This window comes from Babesia microti, chromosome III, assembly GCF_000691945.2.
Source record: "Babesia microti strain RI chromosome III, complete genome".
NCBI lineage: Eukaryota > Apicomplexa > Aconoidasida > Piroplasmida > Babesiidae > Babesia > Babesia microti.
In genome coordinates this window covers 1,536,781-1,561,269 of record NC_027207.2, presented here as the reverse complement: position 1 = coordinate 1,561,269, position 24,489 = coordinate 1,536,781, and the positions used below count along the sequence as shown (strand labels likewise).

The window sequence follows — 24,489 nt, the reverse complement described above, 5'->3', positions numbered from 1 at the left end:
GTTAAAACTGAATTATATGATATGATTATTGTATTCGTGTGAGATAAATTTTTTGATATTGCCACAACTTATGTTATTGAGTGAAAATTAGTAAATTGAGTTTGATGTATTAGACTAGTGGTAGATTCCATCTAAATACTCAGTATAAATACAATTTTGATTGTAATTTACATTAAAAGATTCTGATAATAAAAATTTTGAATGATCTAAATAAAGATAAGTCTTATATATACCACCGGCACCATGTATTTACCACACATCAGTAAACTGATGTGTGGTCAAATTAGGCACTTTTCCGTGTCTAATCGGTTTGGAAGTAGTCTATATGGAGTCACAGATTTGCACAGCAATTCTAAACTTGTTGAACTGCCAAAAAATGACACACTCTCTCCATCGCAAATTGAAAATATGAAAATGCCATCCAAATTAAATCTTGTTAAATGGGATGGTAGAGTGTCGGTTTTGGGATTGAAGTATTTTTTTAGGTAAGCTATGTTTTTATTTAATTTATATAGAAATATTGCTACATTATATTTATAATATTTTATTTTTTATATATGATCATAACTTAGAAAAACCACCACACCAATTGGCTATTACCAAATTAAAACAAGTGGCAATAACCCACAAAATATTGTCATATTATCCAGCACAGACCAGAAACTACTAGAGACAAAGACCCTTAGTAATTCATTACATGAACAGACTCGTGGGTTTGGCGGGCAGGTTATTCTAAATGGCAGAGGAGTTAAGGCTTATTTTGATCCAATTTTTCCAAATCTAATGATCAGATTGGGTGTAGGTGCAAAACCCATAGATGCTACCCGCATTTGTACTATGTATCAAAATTTGGTAAAAGTTGATATTGATCGGACGGGCATGATTCTCACGGTACATGGATTTGACAAGCAAAAGGTGGGAAATGTCATTTACCGTATTTACAAGATTACTAAGGTTAACCCTTATACTATGAAAGGCGGTCATATCGCATTTTACAACGTAAAACAGAAAATTCCAAAGAAGAAGTAGTCATGACCCAATTTGTAACAGTTACTAAAATTGTATAATATAAGTGAATTTGATTGTGTATAATTAGCGATAAATAAGTCATGTAACGCTATTATGTTAGAATCATAAACAGTAATATGTATTAAAATGAATATTACTGCAGCGTTCTCTTCTTTTGCAACCTCGTCGGATTAAAATACAATACAACCAAGTATCTCCCTGCAACATTAAATCCAGACAAATGTTCCAGTGCCATTTTTGCATCATAAATATCCTCATAAACTACAAAAGCGGTTCCTTTTGTGCTATTAGATACTCCCCTGAATTAAATAGTTTATTACCTCCTTATTTGTCTGACAGGGCCGTACTTGCCAAAGATATCGTACAGCTCCTCGGGTGTTATTTTGTATGGCAGATTCCTAAATGATCTGAGTGATACCTTAGGTATAAAATCCGTGTCACTTCCGGAGGTAGTCTACTGCTTCGCAATTTATCTGGATATACATAACTCATAATAACTATATATGAAATTAATAGGTAAATGTTTATATGGTTATATATTAATATAGTTGTACAATTCTTGAGTAAACAATTGGGTAAAGCATAAAAGTATATAGAAAGTATATACAATGGAATGGATGCGTTATACTTGGTACATAAGTTATTACACTGCACAATTTGTCGGGACGGAGGTGAGCCTTCGTGGCGCAATTGGATAGCGCGTTGGACTTCTAATCCAAAGGTTGTGGGTTCGAGTCCCGCCGGAGGTACTTCTTTGTCTAAGGATTTATGTGTTAATATTATTAATTGTTTTGTTCATTGTTTACACATTGGAAACATTTTTCCTCTAAAATTAAAAAACAAATCAAAAATTAAATAATCAGTGCCTACTAATCACAATAACATTATTGCAAATAATTGTGACACCATTGGCTATTTTAGTAATACATTTTAGTATATGTTTTTTTAAAAAATTATACCATTAATTATTTAGTCAAAATAATATTTCTAGATCTCTGGTTATTAGACCCCCATCGCCAGACCCCCCTGTGATATATAATATGGATATTGTGTCGGAACATATGTGGGCCGGATGATGTTCCCTCCTTTTGTGCTATTTCTAAGTGGCACAATTGTTTTTGCGTCACCTGGAAATGGAGTTTCTGCGGGTGATATCAAATTGGAAATAAATGAAATTAAAAACAGGTTGTTGAACATGTTGCAATTTGAGAATGTTGGTGAGAACAAGCCTGAAAATGTCACCTATAAAGTAATTTACGCCAATACTCAAGTGCCGAATGATGTGATTAAGAAGATATCCAAAATAGTGAATAGGAACGAGCCAATTCATGATGCTCTAATTCGTAACTATTCTGACAACGATGCTGCGCTATCATATTTCTGGCTTATGGTAGAGACTTTGTTTGGCGTAGAGGCTTATAACGGTAGATACCGAATCAAGTCTAGTGGAGAAGTTGTTAATTCACTTGTCGATTATGTAATTCTTGCAGATAAGAATTTTTCATTTCCTCTGTATATAAAGGAAGTTAAGGATGCAGAGAAAAGGATTAATGAATTTATTATTTCATCATTTGACCAGGGTATTGCTCCGAATTTGGACGAGATAATTGATAGGTATGTTATATATTACATTTACATTATATATGATAGCACCGAATAATCATTTATATTCAATTACTAGGATTATTAACGTAGAATTGGTATAGAAATAGTACAGCTATTGACATTACTCGTAAATTCTGTTAATATGGAAGGAAAGTTTGAAGAAGATCAAAGATTACCCAAATCATTTCTTTCCAAAAGCTTTCAATGGCAATTTGGTATTCATGATAGTGCGGCTGATTCTAATAATGACAAATTGTTTTCCAAATTAACCTCTTTTGACATTTTTGCCTCTGATCATCTATCTAGTCTCAGTTTTAGGCCAAACCACATGTTTAAAGAAATATTGTCAACTGGATTTACTAGCAATTTTAGTGGTCCAAGTAATATAATTCAAGGACAGTCGCTAAATTTCAAGGACGTTTATGACATTTTCAACATGATTTCCAATCTAAAATACAAAAAAATGTCATCCAATAATATTATTCCGTTAATCATGCGTAATATTTGCCTCAAGTATAGTGGCAAATTTGGCAATTTGCTCTCCGAGTATTTAGAACTGCCCCAATCATCAATTTCAATGCTGGTTGGCGAAATGCACTGTGTTAGGGGATATTTATTCATCTTCGGTTTTCCAGATTCTAAAGGTAAATTAAGTTTTCCCAATGGTTGGCCTCGCAATATCGATTATGCACTGGCGGATATATTGTCAGGTCAGGCTTCAGGCTGTGGGTTATGCTATGCATTAATAGGTAACGCAACACTTTACTTAGGTTTTCTATTGGCTATAGGTTACCCACCTGTCGTAAATGGATATTCAGGCATATCAGTGACTAGCACTGGAAGTACTGTACAAGTATTGCCTCCTCTATCGAATTTGAAGATACCATTTGATGCGCCATACAACTCATTTGAATACCCAGAAGAGAAGTCTGGATTCGATCAGCCTTTCATATCATTTGTCACAGGCTCTAAATTGGGCGATTCCCTATCTATGTTGGCCCATTCTTACTATCTAAAGACGGGATTTGGACATGTTAGCAATGTATACATGGGGTTACCTAAAAGCTCTCACTATTCTCTCCATAGACCTGGTAAGCATGCATTATATTTAGCTGATGAATCACCTGTTAAATGTTTGAGGGCAATTCCCTATATACTAGAGATCGCTAGAAATTCAATTAACGGTTCAAATGGTGATAATTGGTTGCATCCTGATATTAACGATTCATATGCTTCTACTATGATTCAAAACGCGCACGATATGCACAATGCATCGAGATACTATGCTGAGTTTATTAAGTCAATTGCTTCCGAGGGAAATCCTGACGGGATAAGGGCTCTAGGCGAGCTCTATTACATGGGTCATGATGATGGTATGCGTCTTTCTACTATAACATATTGTAAATATGAAATTTTGTCATTTTTCATATTTGAAATACCTTAATAATACGTAAGATTTTATGATATGAATATAATTGACATAATGTATAAAACAATATTCATATATTTATATATTCATTTATATACGTTAATAAATCGAATTATAACAATAAATATGTATAATACATATAAGTGTTATTGTTTTGTATAAAGGTGTGGTAAAGGCGCATCTTTTAACCTAATTTTAATTTCATAACATTCCTTTATTGGCCAGACCTTTTATATATACCTCATAATAATAATACAATGATCAATCTATATATAAATTGATACGGCAAAGTCTTTCAATGTAACATCCAAAGTATAAAATATTTGTAGTTTTTTAATGGAAAACTTTAACTATGCTATACAACTATAAAATAATAAACGTTGGAACTGAAATTATTGGGTTCAAATTCAATAAATCGCACAAAATGGTCAATTCAAAAATAATTGTGTAGATTTATATAATTTTCCATTTATGGTTCCAGAATGTATATAAATGGTATTTTTATCGCAATAATTATTGGTATGGTGATCATTTCTGATAAACTTTACGATTGATATAGTATTAATGTACCTAAGGGTTAACACTTGAAATGAGTTGTTTGCATTATCATGGCAGAAAAAGTTAATGCACATAAGGGTAATAACATATATCAATATGGCTAGGGTCACTACGATAGCGTCTTCCAATTATATTGGTGCTTATGTATATCTATTAAAATCGTATATAATCCATTCATATATATATATATATATATATTCAATATGCATGCATATATAATTATGAACATTGTTGCATTAATATCGGCGTGTTAATTGTAAGGATTTTAAGAACGTAAAATTGCAAAATAATTTGTATAATCAATATGATGACTTAGGTGAAATATCCCGTGATATAGTCCGGGCACTCAGAATTTGGGGGGATGCTGCTGAGTCGGGAGACCCTGTTTCCGCCCTAGCAGTTGCTAGTGTACATTTGCAATCCGGATCTAATAGTCTCTCCTCCGCCGAGCCGTTCCTTCGCATGGTTCTTAACGATCCCAAGTCTACAAAGGAGCAAATTTATCTTGCCAAATTTTACATGGCAAGATACGGGCTGGGTAGGGAGAAAAACCCTTATGAGGCGGGAGAGCATCTTCTAAAGGCCGGTACGTTTGGAGATACTATGACACAAATGTTGATAGGCCATGCATACGCTGGGATATTGGTTGGGGTTAAAATGCATGAAGGAACCAATTTATACCGTGCTCTTAAACATTATAAATATGCAGCAAATGCAGGCAGTGTTGTGGGTAAGTATAATTCTGCAATACTCACAATTCAAGGATATGATCCATTGTATACCACTGCATACGAGAGATGCAATGCAGGATATCCTTTGTTTCATAGTGTCGCAATGAAAAACACTAGTGTAGCTTCATTACTACACATGGCTAAAAGAGCAGAGATTCTTAACGATCAAACAGGAGCCCTCTTATGTTACATGATGTTATCGGAAGTTGGTCATCCCGTTGGTCATGTCCGATCTGCCAAGCTTTGGAAATATCGCAATTACGATAACAATTTTTCACAATCATTTGTTGCCAATTTATCAATGGCTGTTCTGGGTAAATTTACTGGGAGTCTAATTACTAGTAATGTTCCATTGTCACAAAAGGAGTACTATAAGTCATCAATAAAATATGCAATATTGGCGGATAATTTTATTTTCAGCAAGGATGCAAATTCCAGTAAGAAGTTGCATTACCAGCATTTGCTTAAGTCAGAGTATTTGTTTTGTTTTGCAAGGCCGGTATCACATTATCAGCAATTATCCAATAATGAAAATGTGAATTTACTTGACTATGGTAATGACAATAAGTGCTTGAGAGGCAGGGATGGCAATGAGTTATGCTTATTTTACTATAGTAAACGTGCAGCCGCTAGAAATGATCCCGACGCTATGTCCTATATTGCTAACAGTTACCTTACTAGCAAAAATTGGATAAAACGTGACTATTCAACTGCCTTCAAATGGGCTAGCGATGCTGCAAAGCTGGGTAATGGTATGGGGTTGTACATATCGGCCAGATTATTAGAAAGAGGATTTGGTGTAGATCGCAATTGTGACATGGCTATTATGTACTATAAAACGCTTTTTGAATCACCGCATCTTGAATCGAAAATTGTGGGTTTCATCATGATCTGGATGACAGTACTGAACCGATTCATTTACAATCTACAGCTCAAAATAGGGTTTGAATTTATACAGTTTTCGTATAAGCCCTGCAACCCATATGTGATAGAATTTAAGGTAAAAATACGTCATTTAGATGTCTGATAAATTTGCTAAGATGTTCGCCATAGTAACAGCCGTATTTTCATTCATTTCAGGGATAATCATCTATTATATCTAAGTAGATGATATTTGAATTCGTTGATCTAATTAATCAATTGTTTGATGTTATAAATTCAATCATTGATATGATAATTATACAATAGCAATAGTTATCTTATCGGTCTAATGTCATTCTTAATGATTTAAACTGAGGGGAAATATTTACGTGGCTGAGGTGATTTCTGCAGCACAGACCATTTGTAAGCATGTTTTCTTATTGAGTATTTCTTATAAAAGTCGTTAAGCTGCTTTTCAAGTGGGTCATTCATTGTAAAACTGTGAAGGTCAGCTTGTATGGGTATATTACAGTTGAGCTTTGTGAGGTTGTAAAAATTCCATGCCATTTCAACGCTCTCAGCATATTTCCCCCCTTTTGCCTTGATTCGTTCCACTGTTTCGCACGTTAGAATTTCTTCAAAGTTGGAATGTTTGGTTATTAGTTTGGGAGCGGTCTGGGGCCCGATGCCTATTATCCCGGGTATTCCATCACTGGCATCACCCACAATAGCCAGGTATTCAGCAAATCTGTCTGGACTTATACCTAAATTACAATCGTTTATACGTTAAAATTGTAGAACGTGGATTTACTTACCATAGTCCTTCAATACTACATTAGAATCCACTAGACGATACGACTTTTGTGGCTGTATAACAGTGACAGCATCACTGTTAAGAAGTTGAAACAAATCTTTATCAGAAGTTACAATGTTTACGTGTTTATCTGTATTTATTTGTGAAATTCCAGTGGCAATAAGGTCATCCGCTTCAGTTTCAGGGTAATACAATATTGGTAGACCTGATATTTCACAATAGTCCTTAATGTAATTAAGTTGCTCAATTAGCTCGGGCGGTGTAGGTTTGCGGTGTATTTTGTATTTTGGCCAAAGTTTGCGCTTAACATTGCTTGCATTTGGTGAGTCAAATGCCAATCCAACGTATTCTGGTTCAAATGTGCGAAAGATATATGACAAGGAATTCAGGAACCCGTATAAACAGCCTATTTCATATCCCATATGGGTCTTGAGATCCGGCATCCCGTAAAAGCACCTATAGGCTAGGCCTGTAGCATCTACTAGGAGTACTCCTTTTGTTTTTATAGGCACATCGGTCTTGTAGCTGGGAGCCCTAGCCTCTAGTATATTTGCCTGCTCAATAACAGTGTTAATAAATGTAAATGATCTTCCATGTATAGAATTAGTATTATTTGTGTGTAAGCATAATGTGTAATGTGATAAATTTGCGATAATTATACACTGAATAATGTGAGATGATGTGCTATGATTCATGCGTCATAAATGAGCGTGAGCACATTGTGTCAAATAATTCGAATGTACAAGTATTATAAATTTAGAAAATTTTATGGTACTAGGCCAATTAAACTCTCAAATAAATCAAGTTATTATGGGTCGCTTGCCATGGGAGTCATGTACCACTCTTATGTTGAAAAGGTGTGTACACTAGAACAATATAGACACTCAACATTCCTAAACAAAACTCACATCTTGAAGTACAAAAGGTTTTGTTTATCGGTAATCTAATATTCATAATGTATGAAGTCGTTTATTTAGTTTGGAAAATTGCCTAGTTAAAATTTTTAACAAGATTAATTGTGTAATTATTAAAAAATACGATCATCTATTTACAAGTAAATTTATTGTAATTAGACGCCAAAAATGTAATACATAATATATTCAATGAGACAATACTTGTTATACACGAGATAGAAACTTCTAAACTGATGCTAAAAGTGTTGACAGTTGTAACATTTAATTAATTTAGCAGTTAGAAGAAACGACAAATTATAAAATTTTCGAAGATAATACAATAATTCATCCTTCATATCTAACTTATGATGGTGCAGTAACATTTATACAGATCATTTTTCATTAATTGTCATTCTTGATATAAATTACTTCACTTTTTGGGTATAACCGAATATAGATAGGATATGAAATCATATACTATCAAATTCAAAATAGAATCCTTTGAGAATGAAGGTATCGTCATCATAACTCAGATATAAGGTGATTCATATGATTATGAAGATTTACAAACAAATACATTGCATTCATTAAGTATACATCTTGTGAAAACGTGAATGTGTCATTGTATGATCCCAATAATGGATTTTTAGTTGTAATAATACTTTCATTTAGAAAACTAGAAACGTTGATGCTCGAATTGATACGATTCGTGTTTTTGATCTATTTAGTAGTTATGCACTGGTAAAATTGAATATACTTAGATTAAACACGATGGCCACGATTTGTGCATTAAAGAACTAGTTTCTGGCAGTGTAGCATTTATAAATAAAACTAAAAAGTTAGTGTTAAGTGGATTAATACAATACACTGCCAGTAATATTAGTGATGTTATTAAAATGGTTACAACCACCGAGACCGGTGTTACATTCTGGGAAATACAAGGGATGAATGTCACTCGTATAAAAGATATTTCTAGTATGTAAACGATCATCAAGTGTTTAAGCCCGTGATATGCAAATATAATGTTGATTTCTGTATAATAATAGTAACGGCAGTCGTTAATAATGAGTGCAAGTTGTTTGTTGTGTCACTTGATAATGGCGATTTATCATATATCATCGACTCCAAAACAACAATTTTGATGAACTCAAAAATATACGCGAGTGATAATTTGAAAGTATACAGATATTAATACAGAATATTGCAATAACACTTAGTGATAAAATAACAGTGATGAGTAACTAATACAAATGCTATCAATTAATTGTAATTAGAAAAATTAGACATAACTACATTTTCTGCTACATAATTTGCATAGATGCAGCATTTTTAGGCACTTAACCAGATTAATATCTTCAAATGTGACTATAAAGTAATCATTAGGCTGGAAAACTAGTTGTCATCTTGCAAAGAATCCAGGTTGCCAATTATTATTTTACGACTTAATACCATCATATATACATCTCCGTACTTGAATTGCAATCTTCCACAACCAGGTAATTCTAGTATGAGATACTCTGTCATATCTTCCCTAAGCCATTTTATGAACTGTCCTTGGATGTACTCTCCATTAGTAAGCCTTCTTGTCGATATATGGTGCATGGCTGAGGATGCTTCAGGAAGACCGCAAATGCACCAATAGCGAATTAAAAAGGCATCTCCTGGCAATAAGGATTGTAATTTTCTTAGTGCCTCCTCCGAAGTTATTGAATCATATGGCAGTAACTTTGATTTTTGCGATTTAGAACGAACTGCCCGATTTACATCAACAGAACACGCGTTTTTAGAGCGAGTGGTGATAATTGCTGCGTTCATATGCGCTTAAAATGGCATATTAATAAATTAGCAATGAAAATTCATCATATGTTAATCATTTATCTCTATTAGCTATATTATTATAATAACAATATAAAGTGATGTCACTACTTAATATACCCAACCATGGTTATACCATAATTCACCGGTGTAAACTTTCACCCTATAACAACAGAAATATTTTGATAAATTAGTGGTTAAATGATCGTAGGCATATTTTCTCTATCGCAATGTAATGCATCGTATATGTACATTAATCACTCATTATTTCAAATCCGCAATTTGACCAATAAAAATATACTGAGTGGTAAGACTAAAAAAGTAACACCAAAAATCGTGATTAAAGGGATACAATATAATTTTGTTGATAAACAAAAAGGGTCAACTCAAAATTACGAATCAGTGTACTCATACCTCACCAAGATTAACAACCAGCGGAAATTAGACAAACTTATGGATGATTCCAAAATCAATTACATTAATGCAATTGCCAGATGTACTAAGAACTACTTCAAATCTCGTGTAATATATGAAGGGCCTAGGAACATTATTTTCTGGCGCAGAATGAAAAGGCCTGGTAAGCGTTCCTGACGCAACATTTACACATAATTTATAAGGTGCTTTTTAGTGTATTTTGTCGAAAAAAACGATGATAGATTCTATTAATATTGATTTTTTTACCCAGTATGTTACACAACTCCCCCATAACAACGACATTCACTACATAAAATCCAACTTACATATAATTCCTGGGTTGTGTTTGTTCTAAAAACATCTTACAACTCATTATATTCGTATATGTAATGTAATCGCAACAAAATGACTCATAACACTAATAGTAGGGGTATGTGTGTACGTGATATAGGTGACCAATCCAATAGATCTTACAGGCAAACCATTGACAACCAATGGGTAGATGATGAATTTGATCAATTTGATGACGAACAGGATGACTATTTGTTCGGAGAAAGGCCAGTGGATGCTGAAGAACGTGAAGCTGATTTGGAAGCTGATGACCTATTCGATGACCAAGAGGAAACAGGTTTCGTAATAGGACAGAGGTAATTGAGCATGCTTACTTAGGGATGCTGAAAGGGAAATAGAAGGTTTTTCCAAATTGGGGATTCACAACGTTGATGAATATGACCCGGATATGTTGGACGATGAAGACAGTTATGAAGATGATCCCAAAGCACGAAGAGCTGCGGAGAGACGCATGATATTCGAGTCTAGATACAAGTCTAAAGTGGATGCTGTGACAAAAAGTAGCTATAGGAATATTTGGCGTAAAATTATAGGTGAAACGCACACTTACATAGAAGCGGAAGGGTCTGATGACGAAACAAGTGTTTTCCAACGTATTACTGAGAGGGTTGCTAAAAGAAGAGGGAATTTGTCACACGTAATCACGGAAGAGGAAATACCCGACTTATCACTGTTAGAATCTGCCAAGGTAACAATTTACTGAGGTAGAACATTTTACAAGCTCCGCCAAACGAGGTTGTGATTGATGAACAATACCAACAGGCTGCGATTACATGTTTCAGATATTTCATACACAAGTTTGATCAGGGTGATGGTCAAAACAAAGATAGACCCAAGTATTATGTGGATAAGATACTTAAGATGATTAGGGATGATAAGACGATATTAAAAATATCAGCTCAGCATTTGATGCAGTTTCATTGTGAGCAGATGTTGATTTGGTTGGAATGTAAGCACAATTTTTCAGCATTTTGAAAAACACGTTAAATAGAAATTTAGGCTTTTTATTGCACAATTAGCGGCATTTATTAACTCATATGATGCATTAGTGTTATGATATGAATTTAAATATTGATACATTTGATTTTTTTTATCAATATTGTGCTTTTCACTTGAATTTTTACACTGTTTAAGATTGCATCATAATACCAAATTAATAATTTTAAATACTATTTTCATATTTTGTTGTGCAAATATTAAATAATTTATTTTGCTAATTTAGTACGGCCCAACGACATCCTTCCTGTGCTACACGATTGTCTAACTATTGAAGCCCATAGATTATCTCCAGATTTATATTCTGGTCGTGAATGTAGAGTTGCTTTCTATGACTGGCCTTTCAGGACCCATCTAAGGAATCTTAGGTGTAGCGAATTGAACACAATGGTCAAAGTTACAGGTGTTGTTATCAGGAGAGGAGGTTAGTCTCTTTTTTAACATATGTTTCCACCTAACCCAATAATTCAGCCGTGCTGCCCAAACTGAGGGTTATGTATCTAAAATGCGCGACTTGTGACCATTCTCTCAATGATATGCCCATATTCTTTCATGAATCCCAAGAACCAATCATGCCCAGTATGTACATGAGCTCAAACAGAACGCTGTCCATTTTGCCAATCAGTAGGTTTTATAGTGGATAGGATCAAAACGGCATATACAGACTACCAAAAGCTGACTATACAAGAATCACCTAACTCGGTACCCGCTGGTCGAGCGCCTAGGCAGCGACAAGTGATACTTATTGGTGAACTCGTTGATGCGGTAAAACCTGGCGAACTTGTTGACATTTTAGGCATCTATAAATCTAGATATGACTTAGGTCTCAACATTAAACATGGATTTCCACTTCTCCAAGTGGAATTGGAAGCGAATAATGCAGAGCGTGTCGAATACACGCGATCATTTGATATTACGCATGATGATATAAAGGCCATTAAGGCCTTGGCAAAGGATCCGTATATAAGGGAGAGGTTGATAGCATCAATCTCACCCGCGCTTTGGGGTCATAAAAGCGCTAAATCTGCTGTATGTTATGCACTTTTCGGTGGTGTCCCCAAAGGTAGATCTGAACAGTCGAATATATTCAATAAAGATATACCAAATTATGAGTACAATGTATCAAACAGTGGGCATGTAATAAGGGGTGATATAAACGTATTACTACTGGGAGATCCTGGGCTAGGTAAATCCCAATTATTGCAATTTGTCCAGAAAACAGGATTGCGCACAATTTATACAACTGGTAAAGGGGCATCTAGTGTTGGTTTGACTGCAGGTGTTAGACGAGATCCTGCCACTGGAGAATGGTCATTGGAAGGTGGTGCTCTAGTTTTGGCTGATGAGGGAATTTGCATTATTGACGAATTTGACAAGATGACTGACCGAGATCGTGTTAGTATTCATGAGGCTATGGAACAGCAATCAATTAGTATCTCTAAGGCAGGTATTGTAGCCACTCTAAGGGCAAGATGCTCGGTGATCGCTGCGGCAAACCCCAAATTTGGAAGGTATGAACCGTCACTATTGTTCAAGGAAAACGTGGATCTTTCAGATCCAATCCTTTCCCGATTTGACTTGATTATCGTGATGAGAGACGTGCCAAATATTGACGAGGATTATTTCCTCTCCGAATATGTGGTCACTAATCATCAAATGAATCATCCCAGAATTGAAAATGTTCAAAATTACCAAGAAAGGCTTGAATTTCTGAGATCTACAATTTTGGCTGCCACTGCTTGCAATCCAATTGATCAGAATTTACTGCCAAAGTATATTTATTATGCCAGGTTAGTTCAGCAGTATATAATCTTTGTAAATTATATTATGGCATATAAATGTTTCTCTAATCATTATATATTGGTTAACAATACACTTTATATAATCACTGTTAACATAGAACCCACTGCTTCCCCAAGATAAACGAGGAGCATTATGCAGAGATCGGTGCCCAATTATCATCATTTTATAGCAGAATCAGACAGAAGACCAACTATTCCGGTGGTTATCCCCTAACTTTGAGGCATATTGAAAGCATCATTCGCTTGTCAGAGGCCAATGCAAGGATGCGATTGAGTAATTCTATCACCCCCTTGGACATTGAGTATGCCATTGCTATGCTGCTGGAGTCGTACATAAGCAGCCACAAATTTAGTGTATCAACAATGTTATCAAAGGAATTCTCGCGCTATCGCGTATTATTCAGAGGCAGAGATGATGTTTTGGCACAAATTTTAAGGCGATGCATCCAGCAAAATCTACAGAGGCACAGTATTCGTAGCATCAGTAGAAGTTCCGATAGTGGTGACAGCATTGATGCAAAAAGGACATATTTACCCGTGACATTGTTCAAAATGGTAATTAAGCTCGTTTTAATAATGAAATATTGTTGGCATTTTAATTCAGATGGCTCGCCAAAATAGATTCACTGAAGAACATGTGGACAAGTGGATGACCTCCAAAATGTTCCTGAGTAATTACAAAATTATTGATCACAATAACAATCATTTCATCGTCAGCAATAACTTCACGGAACCGGCACACTAGCCATAAGCTTTTTGGACTTTTTTGTACATTTTGCTTTTATTTATCTATATACGCTTCAGTGTTACAATGATACTAATGGCTAATATATATTGAGTTTAATCAGCTGCCAGGTAGATAATAATTAGTTAAATTAATTGTTATGAATAATAGTCAAGTTCTCTAATACAATTTACAAATGATAAGGATTGTTGTTGATTAATTGTGATATTCTGTGAATGTTAATTGAGTGGATTCTCTAAATAAATGTTTAATATAATTAATTCAAATTTTGAGCCATAAACAACACAATAGAATATTAATTAATAATAGATAAGTATATTATATTTGAGTAATTTGTTTAATTTATTGCTGTCTAAAATAACAATTGATATTAAAATATGATGACAAAATACATAATCACGTATCAATATGAGATAAAGTAATTATTGGCAAGTAATATAATATCTACAGCAACGGTGTGAACTATTACAGAAATTGAAGGGAGAAACAAAAGCTTCAAGATTTAATTTGCGGTGTAAAATTTTCAGTAAAATTTGAAAATCCCAGTGATGACTTAAGTTTAGCGATAGCTCCCTTGATATTCTCATAACTCCTATCCGGTGGATTAACCGGGCATATAACATTACCCACAACATTATACTTTTTTTCAGCGTTAGGGGTTAATTTATAGTGATCGTCCTATATCAAATATTTAGTTACTTCAATTATTATATGAGGGCCGTAAGGGCGATTGCATTCTCTCATAGTAATAAATTCCTTAGCACATACATCGGATCCCGGGTTTCTAAATAAGCTGATTGATTACCTAGAACAGTTGAGTAAGTTAACCATTTCCTTTACACAATAATTCTCGTTAAATCTGTATTAAACATCAGTTATACCTCTCCGAACATTGTTCCAAAGCTATTTGTGTTTCCTCACACTTAGACACGTCACGACCACTAACAGCAAGACACTTGTAGAATTGGTTCTTGTACTCAATACAATTACTAGTCATATTTACTGCTATTTACATTACTTTGGTTACGATAATTAACAAAGACAAAATCAAAATTCGGGTAAATGTAGGGCTAGTGATTACCCCTTATACCAGGAATCCTACCCTCACGCACCAACTGCTGATACTCTCTGTTGTAGGTCTATGTGAATAATTTGAAAAATATTGACAAAAACATTAATAGTACATACCCTTACGCCGTGAGGGATCTTCTTTTTCCATGGTTCGATATTAGCATTTCTGTTGTTTGTAATTGTAGTAGGATCCCTACCGTCTAATCTTGTGCCAATAACCGCTGTGTTAACCAGTATATTTACCAGATTTGGCACTACTAATACTTGAACTAGGAACTGATGATGGCGATTTTGTTGAATGGTCCAACTTGGGGACTTTTGGCTGCGGTGGAGGGGGGATGTCCTCAAACTCAACTTCTATATCTGTCTCAATGATAGAACACGCATTTGCTGGTTTTAAATCCTAATTCACAAATGATTTACTGTTATTTTAATCTCGTACACATGATTTAGGTAATGAATAGCGATAATGTCACCCACAGTTAAAGTGGCGTAGTTTCTTAGTGAGGTTTCTAGCACAGCTTTAGGGTTTGATATATTCCAGTAATCCATAGACAACGGTTTAAGTTTAACGAAAGTTCCTTTTGGTAGAGAAACATTATGTACTAGTACAGTGTCTCCTATTTCCAACATCAAATTTTGCATCATCTAAATTAAATATTATTGTACCCAATAGGGAAGGTGGCAGGTCCCTTCATCAGAAATGAATTCTAGTACTCCGCTATGAGTTTTTGTGGCCTTTTTTGGATTTTCCACCCTAAAAAGCATGGGCCAAGTAATATTCCTCATTGCTAAATCATTGAGTGCCGATTGAGGCAATAAAACTAAATAAAGTGAGTAATACTTTTGTTCCCATGTTCCATTGAATCATGTCCTATGAAAGAAACGGGATAACATTTGTATTCTGCGCTGAAAGGTTGCTGTGCAGGGAACATGATTCTGGAGAGGAAGTCTCCACCATTGTTGAAATACCACTGTGTGATTTATAACATACCATTTTGTATTTTGTATAATTATATTGATTTTTAAATACTTTTGGATTATTTAAAAAAGAATATTTTAGATGTCGTTATAACAGTGGATAACAGGATGGCAACATCAATTGTGGTGCAGTCGTTTCCATACACTTAACGCCCAAACTCACTTATATATTGAAATAAAACTTGCTGTTATGGATGAATTTGACGAGTCTTTGGATAGTATTGAAGTTCCAAAGCACTCTACTACCCTATCTGGATTATCTGTTGTGTGTATAGTGGCAGCGTTTACACATATTTATACCGGCAACTCATCTAATGCAATAGGATCGATTATTATAGGTAAGTATATAGTAATGTAGCAATTTGTACTGGGTTTTTCGTCTTAAATCCCACGTTTTTCTCCATAACTTTGGCCATGTCTTCCAGTAACCGCCAATATAATACAGGTTTAATGTATTTCATCATCACCTCATTGATCGTGATAGTAACCTTCACCACAGTAAATGTACTCCATTGTTTAAGTAGATTTTGGACATGAGGGATAAAACGGTCCTAGACTTATGGGCAATATCACTGGATGCTATAACGGCAGGGGGGATTTTTTCAATCATTAATCACAGTAAATCACTAGGTCAATTAGTTTGGAATTCGCCATCTCACAAATGCAACTTATTTGTCCCACACTGGGCAATTTTAGGTAAGTTGTTAAATTGATTACTAGATGGCAAGGATGTCTCGGGGAATGTATGGACACCATTCAATGGTATAATAATATATACTTAGGGATAGGCAGGCCCATAGTATAGACCATCGCCATATATAACAGACATAGCTACAAATTTAAATTCATATTGATTTTTTTATTATTTGTAATATTATTAATAAAAGCATTCAATGATAATTATTTTTATTAATTCGTTGTGTAAAATTATGCGTTTATAACGTCAAAGATTCTATCTCTTCAGCCAATTTCTTCATCTCCTTTCTCTTTGCAATTTTTTCTAAGTAACTCCATGCATACCCTTAACTTCCCTTTTGAGTGGTGGATCGGAAACAACTTCGCACATTATTGCCAAACAATTTTGAGACTGTAACAAGATTTTCATGCGCCTAAACTCGCCATGTATACTTTGCCATATTCTAGGAGAGAATGGGTTTACATTTTTGCCAGTCAGCGGACAACGAACTATCAGCACTTCCTTATTATTTGTATCCACTGTATTATTGTGTATATCTATTGTGCGACCTTGCTCAAACTGTTCATCCCCAAAGAACTCGAAGAAGTGGTACAATAATTCCCCCAAACTCTCAGAGTTTGTTCCAAGAAATTGATTCCTTTCCAAAATTTCATTTAGATTATCTAGAAATGGTGGATTCTTAATGTTGCCAATTAGATCATCTTCCGTACTCGGTTCCCTTGGTTGTTCTTCATCCAAATCTTCAATTTCATCCATTTCCTGATCATGATCTGGTGACTCAGCTAGCATAGATTCATTATTATTGTTATCGTCAGGTATGATATAAGGTCTACTGTCATCCTTTTTGATATCCATGTACTTAGGTAGAATGGGCGGTTTTCGATTTTGAAGGAAATGAAATAACATCAGCAGTAGCGTATAAGAACTCATCGTTCCTTGAGCACGATTGTTTATCTTCCTACAACTGGCCCAGTACTTTATAATCCTACCAAGTTGGCTTGTGCGATAATCTATCTTGTTAAGCACCTTGACAAACAATGTATTCTCTAGTGCCACGGTGTTATTTATGGAAATGTCGCAGACATTTGCATTCTCTTCATTAAATATCTCGTGTAAAATCTTGCCTACCTTGGCTATTGGTACATTAGCGTGAATTATCCTTATGAATGATATTCCTGGTACTGAAGATAAAGCCCTTTTTATCTAAATATGTCATAACATACAAGTCGTAACTTATGTAACCACTGAGATCTTGTATCACAACCGGGTATAACTAGGCAAGCGTCTACATCTGATCCTCTGACCCTAGGTCAATTTTTGTATACCAAAATCCTGATTCACAAGACCCAAAGGGATAAAATTTGCCCTTGGTTTTCCCCTCAAGAATTGGAACCAAAGCTTTAATCAAATTATTCTTATTCTCGTATTGTGCTAGTGTTGGACTTAATTGGAAATGGAGACCTCGAATTTCTGAATCTAGCATGGAAAAGTATTGCGATCTAGATTGTTCATCATCGGAATCTCTAGAATTGTCTTTGTTCGTAGATATATTTTTGCAAATATTTATATACTTAGTGTTATCTCCAGCCAGTAATGACCCTAAATTATTAGTTTTGATTACCCTTTGTCTTATCTAAATGGTGTAGTAATTGATTAAAATAGTTATTACGAGTAAGTGTGCTGATCTTGTAAGTTGCCAGGGAAAACTCTAAGAGTTTGAGCTTCTCAGTGCACCAAAACGAGGTAGCATTTTTTGCATGGAGTATCAGAAGCATCTTATTGAGCCATTTGCGATATTCCCCATGAGGGATAGTAGATGCCAAGTTATTGCTCCAGGATCTGGGTGCTTTCAGTACTTTATTAGATACTAAATTTGTGGATTCCACTGAAAAACAACATGAGTGTCCAATAGATTCACATTTTGTAATAATTTTTCTAGATATATGAGTGGTGTTTCCACTTAGTAGAATGGGCATAGCCACTGAGCACAACTACCCCAGTATCAGTTTATGTATCAGATATGTAATATCTATGCATGTTGAATATAAACCGGAAATTAAATTTTTTAAATTTTATGCTGCTTTTATTGTTCATACCTCCAAATGTAAGTATTTATGCATTTCACATCATTGATTATATTCTTCTATGTCACATAATTATTTCTAAAACTAAATAATTGAATTAATGTTAATAGTTTACAAATTTATGAGTCCTTTTCACGCAACAATTGTTTTACGGATTTACCCAGTATGTTTAGTGATTCATTGCTCGGTGTGCCAATTGAATGCCACCTAATGTACCCCTTCCTGTCTGTCAACAAGAGTGATATAAGTTCAGGCTTGTATAAGAAAAGGGTTAGAGTATTTTCCCAAGATAATTTTGAAAAACTGGCAAGATAGTATCCATAGTCAATGGCATATTTTGCCTGTGTCAGTCTGCTTAGTATAACATCCACTTAATGGTGGATAATGTTGCAATAATTAACATTAAAAATATATAATTCAATTACCAAATTATCTGAAAACCTCGTCGTCATCCATCTAGTCCAAATTTGCGATGGTTGGTGGCACAGTATATTTAATTGAAGGTTTTGTAAAATCTCAAACTTATTAAGTTTATTGAACCAGTTGGAAACACAGTTCATGTCTGATAATGGCGGATTCCCGTTTATACACAATGTTATACAATGTTTGCCGATCAAATTATACAATAACTAAATGAAGAGTGACCTACTGGAACCGCATCTGATCTCTTGACATTTTTAATGAAAGACCTGCCATAACACTGATCAAGGTCAATATAAGAATTTACATATACATCTTGTGGCAATCTTTTAGATTCTTTGACCTATATATATGATTGGTTCATACTTTAAGCAGACGGTTCGGGAAGTGATGGGCCAGAGTCACTCCTGGTAAATAATTTTTGTAAAGTAAATCAGAACTCGGTGATTTTACAATGTGAATCCTATATAAATCTGGTGAATTGCCTATTTAAAAATGGTATAATGTAATTTTGTTCTACAATTAGTGTATTGGTGTAGGTACGTGGATCAAACTGAACAGTTGTCGGTTTTATTACTTCACTTTGTACATTATCGACCAGTTTAAATGATAGCTTTTGTCTTATAGGTTGGATTAGTGATTTTTCCAGGCAAGGTAAATCCCTATACATATCACTACACTACATTGAAAGTAATTCTCAGCACTATCAATAGTTAGTGTCTATAGGTGCTATGCTACAGGTATATTTCGCCTTGTGTTTTTCTTTTTCCATTATTTAAAAAAGAGATTGATTGATAAAATAAACAAAGATGTCAACTCTTAAGGCTGCTAGGGCAGACAACTTTTATTATGCCCCGGATACGGAGAATCCACCAGAACGCAAAATTAAGCGGAACCCCAAACCAAAAAATCATTTCACAAATATTTTAGCACCTACCTCATCCATTTACAGTGAATCAGCTCGTCCTGATGGATCGCTCATCCGTTTTGAAATGCCATTTAAGATCATCTGTACCAAATGTAATGAGTATATAGCAAAGGGGGTCCGATTTAACGCTAAGCGCCGTGAAATTGGTATGCATTATACTACGGTAATCTATTCATTTACTATTTATTGTAAATCGTGCACAAATCCTATTGTCATTGAAACTGATCCCGAAAATACGGAATACGTAGTCAAAATAGGCGCTAGGAGGAAGGTAGACACGTTCGATACCAAAGATGCAGGGACTTTGACTTTGGGTGCGACCATTGAAGAAAAGCAATTACTGGCAACAAATCCCATGTTCAGACTAGAACATCAGTTAACCAGTGGTAACATTGAATTGCCTGAGATAAAAGATAAAACAGTGAATGCTGATGAGTTTCAGAACAGCATTAGTGACGGTGTGACTGAAAAACAACGGATTACTATGCTACAAACCCTCAGCAATGCCAGGAGCGGTGACAGTTATATAGCAAACTATGCTTTGAGACGTAAATTCAGGCAAGAAAAGAAGGCATTGATACAGGACCGCAAAAGACTTGAAAATTTTAGTTTGCCATTGGCAGATCCAGTGTCTAATGACGTTACCAAACAAATATCGTTTGTGAGTGAAAACAAGAAGATGATGAAACATATCAACACCATGGTCAAATGCAAGGGAAATTCATTGTTTGGCGTCAAAAAAACATCGTGTTTGGGTAAGAAGAAGCAACAATTGGAGGTTGTCAGACATATCGCATCTAAAATTCGCACTAGAATTTGATTTTTTTAATTTTTTTAGATCTTCATAATTTTCAATTTTCAAGTTGGCGATAAATACACAAATGCCTGAAAATATGTATTTAAATACATGAGTGTTGAATATTCAAGCGTGCAATGGTTCAAAGCACATTAATTTTTATCATTTTCTATGGCCAGTCTGCCCACTACATATTCTGACATCAAGTCGACTGCTGTTGCCGAGTGACCCACCTCCTCAAAATTTTCCGTTGCATCTTTACCTAAATGAATTTCTCCCACCTCCCACATTAATAAACTCTTCCATTCCGCCTGGGTGTTCATGGAAGTCAGTAACGTCATACACTATGTTCTTAATGCAAATCCACAAACGGTTGCCATCGGTCCCATCATTGGCCTCTAGCTCATCTGCAGTAATAATTTTTAAGTGACCAATGTCATGTTTATCCATTTTTGTTGAGTTAGTATGAATGAATTTGTTGTATCGTAAAAATTGGTGCTTATGGTGTGTAAATAAAAAGAATTGTGATATAAAATGTTTCTTTGCTGAATTTTTAGTAAGATTCCGAGCAATATACTTAGTATATCCTATACCAATTGCTAACATATATACTGGTATTGCACTATATACTTGTATATTTGGCACAACAATAGTTTTTTTCAAAATATTCTGATTAGAGCTGTAATCTATATTTAGTTAATCATGTATAAGTTAATTTATTAAAACTTGAGTTAGGATTCCCTCCTTAATTATGAATTTATAATATATGTTTAATTTATTCGTGTATATATATATACCGTATAATTTGCTTTAAACATGATATTTAGTTATATATTTACCGCTAATAATAAAATAATTGTTTTTGAACATAATGGTTATAAATTATGAATCTATTGGCTTTTAGTAAATTTAACTTATTATTAATCACTCATGCACAATATAAATTAATCTATTTTGCAATTCAGCGTTATATAAATCATATTGACAGAATCACATTCATCAACAGATATACGGATAATTTACTCATTTAAAACAAATCTTTTGGTACTAATAACTAGTCATTAAACATGTTGATTAAATTTAGTTACGTGACAATCCAATAATACGTAGATATTATCACCTAAAATACAGGTAAATAATATGTTTAAAAAGTTGAATCTACTCATCAAACTCGTTTACATTTTCCTTAGCCTTTTTCGGCTGGTCCTTCTGTACCATAATCCCTTCAGTCGTAAGTAGCAATCCAGCCACTGAAGTGGAGTGGTCAATGGCACTAGTTATTACCTTGGTTGGATCAATAACACCTTGTTTTATCATGTCTCCATAGATATTGGTCTTTGCATTCCAACCAAAGCCAAATTCCTTTCCTGAGCTTAAAATTCTTTGCACCACCTTATCTCCGTCCGCCCCTGCATTGTTAGCGATTTGTCTAGTTATGGCGCTCATGGCATCAATTACAATTTTGGCTCCCGCCTTCTCAAGTTCAATCTCTCCCTCAATTTCTTCTAGATATAACAAGAAATGATTACCTGGTTTGTGGAGGTCTGAATCTTCAGATGAAGCCATTTCAGCTTTGACACTCTCCTCAATATGCTTCATTACTTTATCCACAAATTCCGGTTTGGTCATGTATAAATATGTAACTCCTCCTCCAGGGACATAACCAGTTTCCATAGCCGCTCGTACGGCATTAATTGCATCTTCGTAACGAAGTCTCTTTTCACTAAGTTCTGTCTCGGTAGATGCGCCAACCTATTATTAATTATATATAATTGAAGGAGTTTGTAAAAAAAATGCACTTGCATATTGTAGATTAAATTGCTGTATAAATTACATTGATATGGATAAACTTACTCTAATTCGAGCTATTCCTCCTGAAAGTGCTGCGATGCGTTCATTCAATTTCTCCTTATCATATTTTGAAGTGGAGTCTTCATACTCACGCTTGAGCTGGTCAACCCTGAGATTACTCCTTCATTACCTCTGTTTAATGGCATCAAGGTACTGTGGCTTGGTCAAAATTGAAGTCCTCTCTTTTTTGACAACAATACTAGTAGTACTACCTAGCATTGTGGGTGTTATGTCTTCTAATGATATGCCAACGTCTTTGGATACAAAAGTAGCATTTGTTGCAATGGAAATGTCGCGTAAATAATCCTTGCGGCGTTCTCCAAAACTAGGTGCTTTAATTGCAACAATTTTTAGCATCCCTCGCATTTTGTTAATAATGAAGGTTTGTAAGGCCTCAGGACCAAAATCTTCGGCGATAATCATGAGCGGTTGTTTGTTTTTGGCAAAGTGTTCCAGTATTGGTAATATTGATTGGGCACTTTCAATTCTAGAATCTACCACTAGCACGCTGGCATTTTGCCACTCAAGAGCTTCTTTCTCTTCGCCATAAAGGAAATATGGACTGGCAAAACCACGGTCAAAAGTATATCCTTCGGTAAATTCAAGTTCATCTTCCAGTGCTGGACCATCTTCGAGTACAGTAGCTGCGTTTACCCCTAGTTTGTCAAAAGCCTTGGCAATTACATTACCCATAACTACATTGCCACTAGTGGCAACAGTGGCTACATTTAATAAATCTGTGTGGTTTTTTACGGGATTTGAGAGGCGTTTGACTTCCTCAATTATGATTTTAGCTGCCTTTTGGATTCCCTTGTGGAGTGCAACAGGATTGTGGCCCTTGTTAACGTATTCCACTCCCTGAATAAGTCATATAATAAATAATGGAAATTTATGTGATTCCAGCAGATTATATCAGTTTTTTATTATAAACGGAAATATAGGCCAAATTGTAGTTAGATCTTACCCTTTTAGCAATCTCAGCCGCCAGTATCGAAGTAGACGTGGTACCATCTCCAGCTCGATCATCAGATGTGCTAGCAATTTCTTGAATAAGCTTTGCGCCAGCGTTTAGCCTCCTATCGCTCAGTTCTATGTTTCTGGCGATAGTAACGCCATCATTTACTATGAGTGGTGAACCATACTCTTTCTCCAACATAATGTTACGTCCCTGCGGGCCAAGGGTTACCTACATTATTTACTTTTTCAAATGAGTATTCTTATAAATTTTAAGCCGCAAATTTTTTATTTCAAAATTTAACCTACCCTGACAGTATCGGCAACTGTGTTGATACCAGCAAGTAATGAATTTCTACATTCCTCAGCCAGTATGATTTCCTTGGGATTAGAGCACTGTATAAATAATGAGATATACCAATGGTGAATTGTGTAAGTTTAACACATTTGAAATGTTTGATTTGCGAGGTAGTGAACTATTTGCTATCTGATTTGGGATAAACAAGGGTAATTTTCGAATATTGCTGCATTGTCTAAGGAGCGGAACGTCATTTGAAATTAGACATTTGCCTCCAATTTTTGTTGTACCGGATTCCACTACTAAATCCTGAGAAAGTGAAATGAATGTGGCAAGTAAAGCCACATTAGCAAAACTCATACTCAC

General features: G+C 34.9%; 17 protein-coding genes and 1 non-coding gene across 18 annotated transcripts; 9 read left to right on the top strand and 9 right to left on the bottom strand.

Annotated features, from left to right (window-relative positions):
- Nucleotides 1–243: 243 nt before the first annotated feature.
- Nucleotides 244–1,029, top strand: BMR1_03g04345 (conserved Plasmodium protein, unknown function; the record flags this gene model as incomplete). Its single annotated transcript, XM_012794025.1, has 2 exons — nucleotides 244–485; nucleotides 573–1,029. The coding sequence occupies 2 exons, from the start codon at nucleotides 244–246 to the stop codon at nucleotides 1,027–1,029; spliced, it is 699 nt and encodes a 232-aa protein (XP_012649479.1).
- A 133-nt stretch (nucleotides 1,030–1,162) lies between these two features.
- Nucleotides 1,163–1,848, bottom strand: BMR1_03g04340 (pre-mRNA branch site protein p14; the record flags this gene model as incomplete). Its single annotated transcript, XM_012794024.1, has 4 exons — nucleotides 1,163–1,328; nucleotides 1,350–1,427; nucleotides 1,448–1,787; nucleotides 1,836–1,848. 4 exons carry the CDS (start codon nucleotides 1,846–1,848, stop codon nucleotides 1,163–1,165), a joined length of 597 nt encoding a protein of 198 aa, XP_012649478.1.
- Nucleotides 1,705–1,778, top strand: BMR1_03g04341. Its single transcript has one exon. It is a non-coding gene; the product is annotated as a tRNA-Arg (tRNA).
- BMR1_03g04335 (conserved Plasmodium protein, unknown function) lies at nucleotides 2,102–6,455 on the top strand (the record flags this gene model as incomplete). Its single annotated transcript, XM_021482258.1, is given in 6 exon segments — nucleotides 2,102–2,643; nucleotides 2,725–3,383; nucleotides 3,405–3,725; nucleotides 3,747–4,007; nucleotides 4,938–6,352; nucleotides 6,372–6,455. 6 exon segments carry the CDS (start codon nucleotides 2,102–2,104, stop codon nucleotides 6,453–6,455), a joined length of 3,282 nt encoding a protein of 1,093 aa, XP_021338797.1.
- Nucleotides 6,580–7,722, bottom strand: BMR1_03g04330 (5-3 exonuclease N-terminal resolvase-like domain; the record flags this gene model as incomplete). The annotated part of the gene is made up of 2 exons (XM_012794022.1): nucleotides 6,580–6,977; nucleotides 7,029–7,722. 2 exons carry the CDS (start codon nucleotides 7,720–7,722, stop codon nucleotides 6,580–6,582), a joined length of 1,092 nt encoding a protein of 363 aa, XP_012649476.1.
- Nucleotides 8,175–8,464, top strand: BMR1_03g04322 (hypothetical protein; the record flags this gene model as incomplete). The annotated part of the gene is made up of 5 exons (XM_021482257.1): nucleotides 8,175–8,195; nucleotides 8,216–8,291; nucleotides 8,312–8,361; nucleotides 8,382–8,433; nucleotides 8,454–8,464. 5 exons carry the CDS (start codon nucleotides 8,175–8,177, stop codon nucleotides 8,462–8,464), a joined length of 210 nt encoding a protein of 69 aa, XP_021338796.1.
- A 352-nt stretch (nucleotides 8,465–8,816) lies between these two features.
- BMR1_03g04321 (hypothetical protein) lies at nucleotides 8,817–9,165 on the top strand (the record flags this gene model as incomplete). The annotated part of the gene is made up of 3 exons (XM_021482256.1): nucleotides 8,817–8,895; nucleotides 8,916–9,097; nucleotides 9,118–9,165. The coding sequence occupies 3 exons, from the start codon at nucleotides 8,817–8,819 to the stop codon at nucleotides 9,163–9,165; spliced, it is 309 nt and encodes a 102-aa protein (XP_021338795.1).
- BMR1_03g04320 (hypothetical protein) lies at nucleotides 9,313–9,735 on the bottom strand (the record flags this gene model as incomplete). Its single annotated transcript, XM_021482254.1, has 1 exon — nucleotides 9,313–9,735. One exon carries the CDS (start codon nucleotides 9,733–9,735, stop codon nucleotides 9,313–9,315), a length of 423 nt encoding a protein of 140 aa, XP_021338794.1.
- BMR1_03g04315 (hypothetical protein) lies at nucleotides 9,937–10,326 on the top strand (the record flags this gene model as incomplete). Its single annotated transcript, XM_012794019.1, has 1 exon — nucleotides 9,937–10,326. The coding sequence occupies one exon, from the start codon at nucleotides 9,937–9,939 to the stop codon at nucleotides 10,324–10,326; it is 390 nt and encodes a 129-aa protein (XP_012649473.1).
- BMR1_03g04310 (minichromosome maintenance protein 2) lies at nucleotides 10,555–14,043 on the top strand (the record flags this gene model as incomplete). Its single annotated transcript, XM_021482253.1, has 10 exons — nucleotides 10,555–10,579; nucleotides 10,601–10,796; nucleotides 10,819–11,033; nucleotides 11,055–11,188; nucleotides 11,209–11,449; nucleotides 11,723–11,920; nucleotides 11,968–12,075; nucleotides 12,098–13,286; nucleotides 13,397–13,853; nucleotides 13,903–14,043. The coding sequence occupies 10 exons, from the start codon at nucleotides 10,555–10,557 to the stop codon at nucleotides 14,041–14,043; spliced, it is 2,904 nt and encodes a 967-aa protein (XP_021338793.1).
- BMR1_03g04302 (ubiquitin fusion degradation protein 1) lies at nucleotides 14,539–15,040 on the bottom strand (the record flags this gene model as incomplete). The annotated part of the gene is made up of 4 exons (XM_021482252.1): nucleotides 14,539–14,721; nucleotides 14,743–14,827; nucleotides 14,849–14,902; nucleotides 14,925–15,040. 4 exons carry the CDS (start codon nucleotides 15,038–15,040, stop codon nucleotides 14,539–14,541), a joined length of 438 nt encoding a protein of 145 aa, XP_021338792.1.
- BMR1_03g04301 (Ubiquitin fusion degradation protein UFD1) lies at nucleotides 15,114–16,111 on the bottom strand (the record flags this gene model as incomplete). Its single annotated transcript, XM_021482251.1, has 7 exons — nucleotides 15,114–15,182; nucleotides 15,232–15,335; nucleotides 15,358–15,517; nucleotides 15,538–15,762; nucleotides 15,784–15,938; nucleotides 15,959–16,088; nucleotides 16,109–16,111. 7 exons carry the CDS (start codon nucleotides 16,109–16,111, stop codon nucleotides 15,114–15,116), a joined length of 846 nt encoding a protein of 281 aa, XP_021338791.1.
- Nucleotides 16,286–16,900, top strand: BMR1_03g04300 (hypothetical protein; the record flags this gene model as incomplete). Its single annotated transcript, XM_021482250.1, has 7 exons — nucleotides 16,286–16,433; nucleotides 16,454–16,519; nucleotides 16,541–16,599; nucleotides 16,620–16,713; nucleotides 16,735–16,791; nucleotides 16,816–16,857; nucleotides 16,878–16,900. 7 exons carry the CDS (start codon nucleotides 16,286–16,288, stop codon nucleotides 16,898–16,900), a joined length of 489 nt encoding a protein of 162 aa, XP_021338790.1.
- On the bottom strand, nucleotides 17,031–18,768 carry BMR1_03g04295 (Poly(A) RNA polymerase cid11; the record flags this gene model as incomplete). Its single annotated transcript, XM_021482249.1, has 6 exons — nucleotides 17,031–17,095; nucleotides 17,116–17,899; nucleotides 17,921–17,995; nucleotides 18,016–18,097; nucleotides 18,118–18,391; nucleotides 18,414–18,768. The coding sequence occupies 6 exons, from the start codon at nucleotides 18,766–18,768 to the stop codon at nucleotides 17,031–17,033; spliced, it is 1,635 nt and encodes a 544-aa protein (XP_021338789.1).
- On the bottom strand, nucleotides 18,996–19,966 carry BMR1_03g04285 (hypothetical protein; the record flags this gene model as incomplete). The annotated part of the gene is made up of 5 exons (XM_021482248.1): nucleotides 18,996–19,217; nucleotides 19,302–19,505; nucleotides 19,526–19,639; nucleotides 19,663–19,759; nucleotides 19,782–19,966. 5 exons carry the CDS (start codon nucleotides 19,964–19,966, stop codon nucleotides 18,996–18,998), a joined length of 822 nt encoding a protein of 273 aa, XP_021338788.1.
- BMR1_03g04280 (Family of unknown function (DUF572)) lies at nucleotides 20,106–21,044 on the top strand (the record flags this gene model as incomplete). Its single annotated transcript, XM_012794013.1, has 1 exon — nucleotides 20,106–21,044. The coding sequence occupies one exon, from the start codon at nucleotides 20,106–20,108 to the stop codon at nucleotides 21,042–21,044; it is 939 nt and encodes a 312-aa protein (XP_012649467.1).
- Nucleotides 21,045–21,172: 128 nt separating this feature from the next.
- On the bottom strand, nucleotides 21,173–21,470 carry BMR1_03g04275 (Cytochrome b5; the record flags this gene model as incomplete). Its single annotated transcript, XM_012794012.1, is given in 2 exon segments — nucleotides 21,173–21,282; nucleotides 21,302–21,470. The coding sequence occupies 2 exon segments, from the start codon at nucleotides 21,468–21,470 to the stop codon at nucleotides 21,173–21,175; spliced, it is 279 nt and encodes a 92-aa protein (XP_012649466.1).
- On the bottom strand, nucleotides 22,179–24,483 carry BMR1_03g04270 (chaperonin GroEL; the record flags this gene model as incomplete). The annotated part of the gene is made up of 7 exons (XM_021482246.1): nucleotides 22,179–22,525; nucleotides 22,550–22,772; nucleotides 22,875–22,980; nucleotides 23,002–23,729; nucleotides 23,836–24,057; nucleotides 24,135–24,221; nucleotides 24,244–24,483. The coding sequence occupies 7 exons, from the start codon at nucleotides 24,481–24,483 to the stop codon at nucleotides 22,179–22,181; spliced, it is 1,953 nt and encodes a 650-aa protein (XP_021338787.1).
- Between the last annotated feature and the right edge of the window lie 6 nt (nucleotides 24,484–24,489).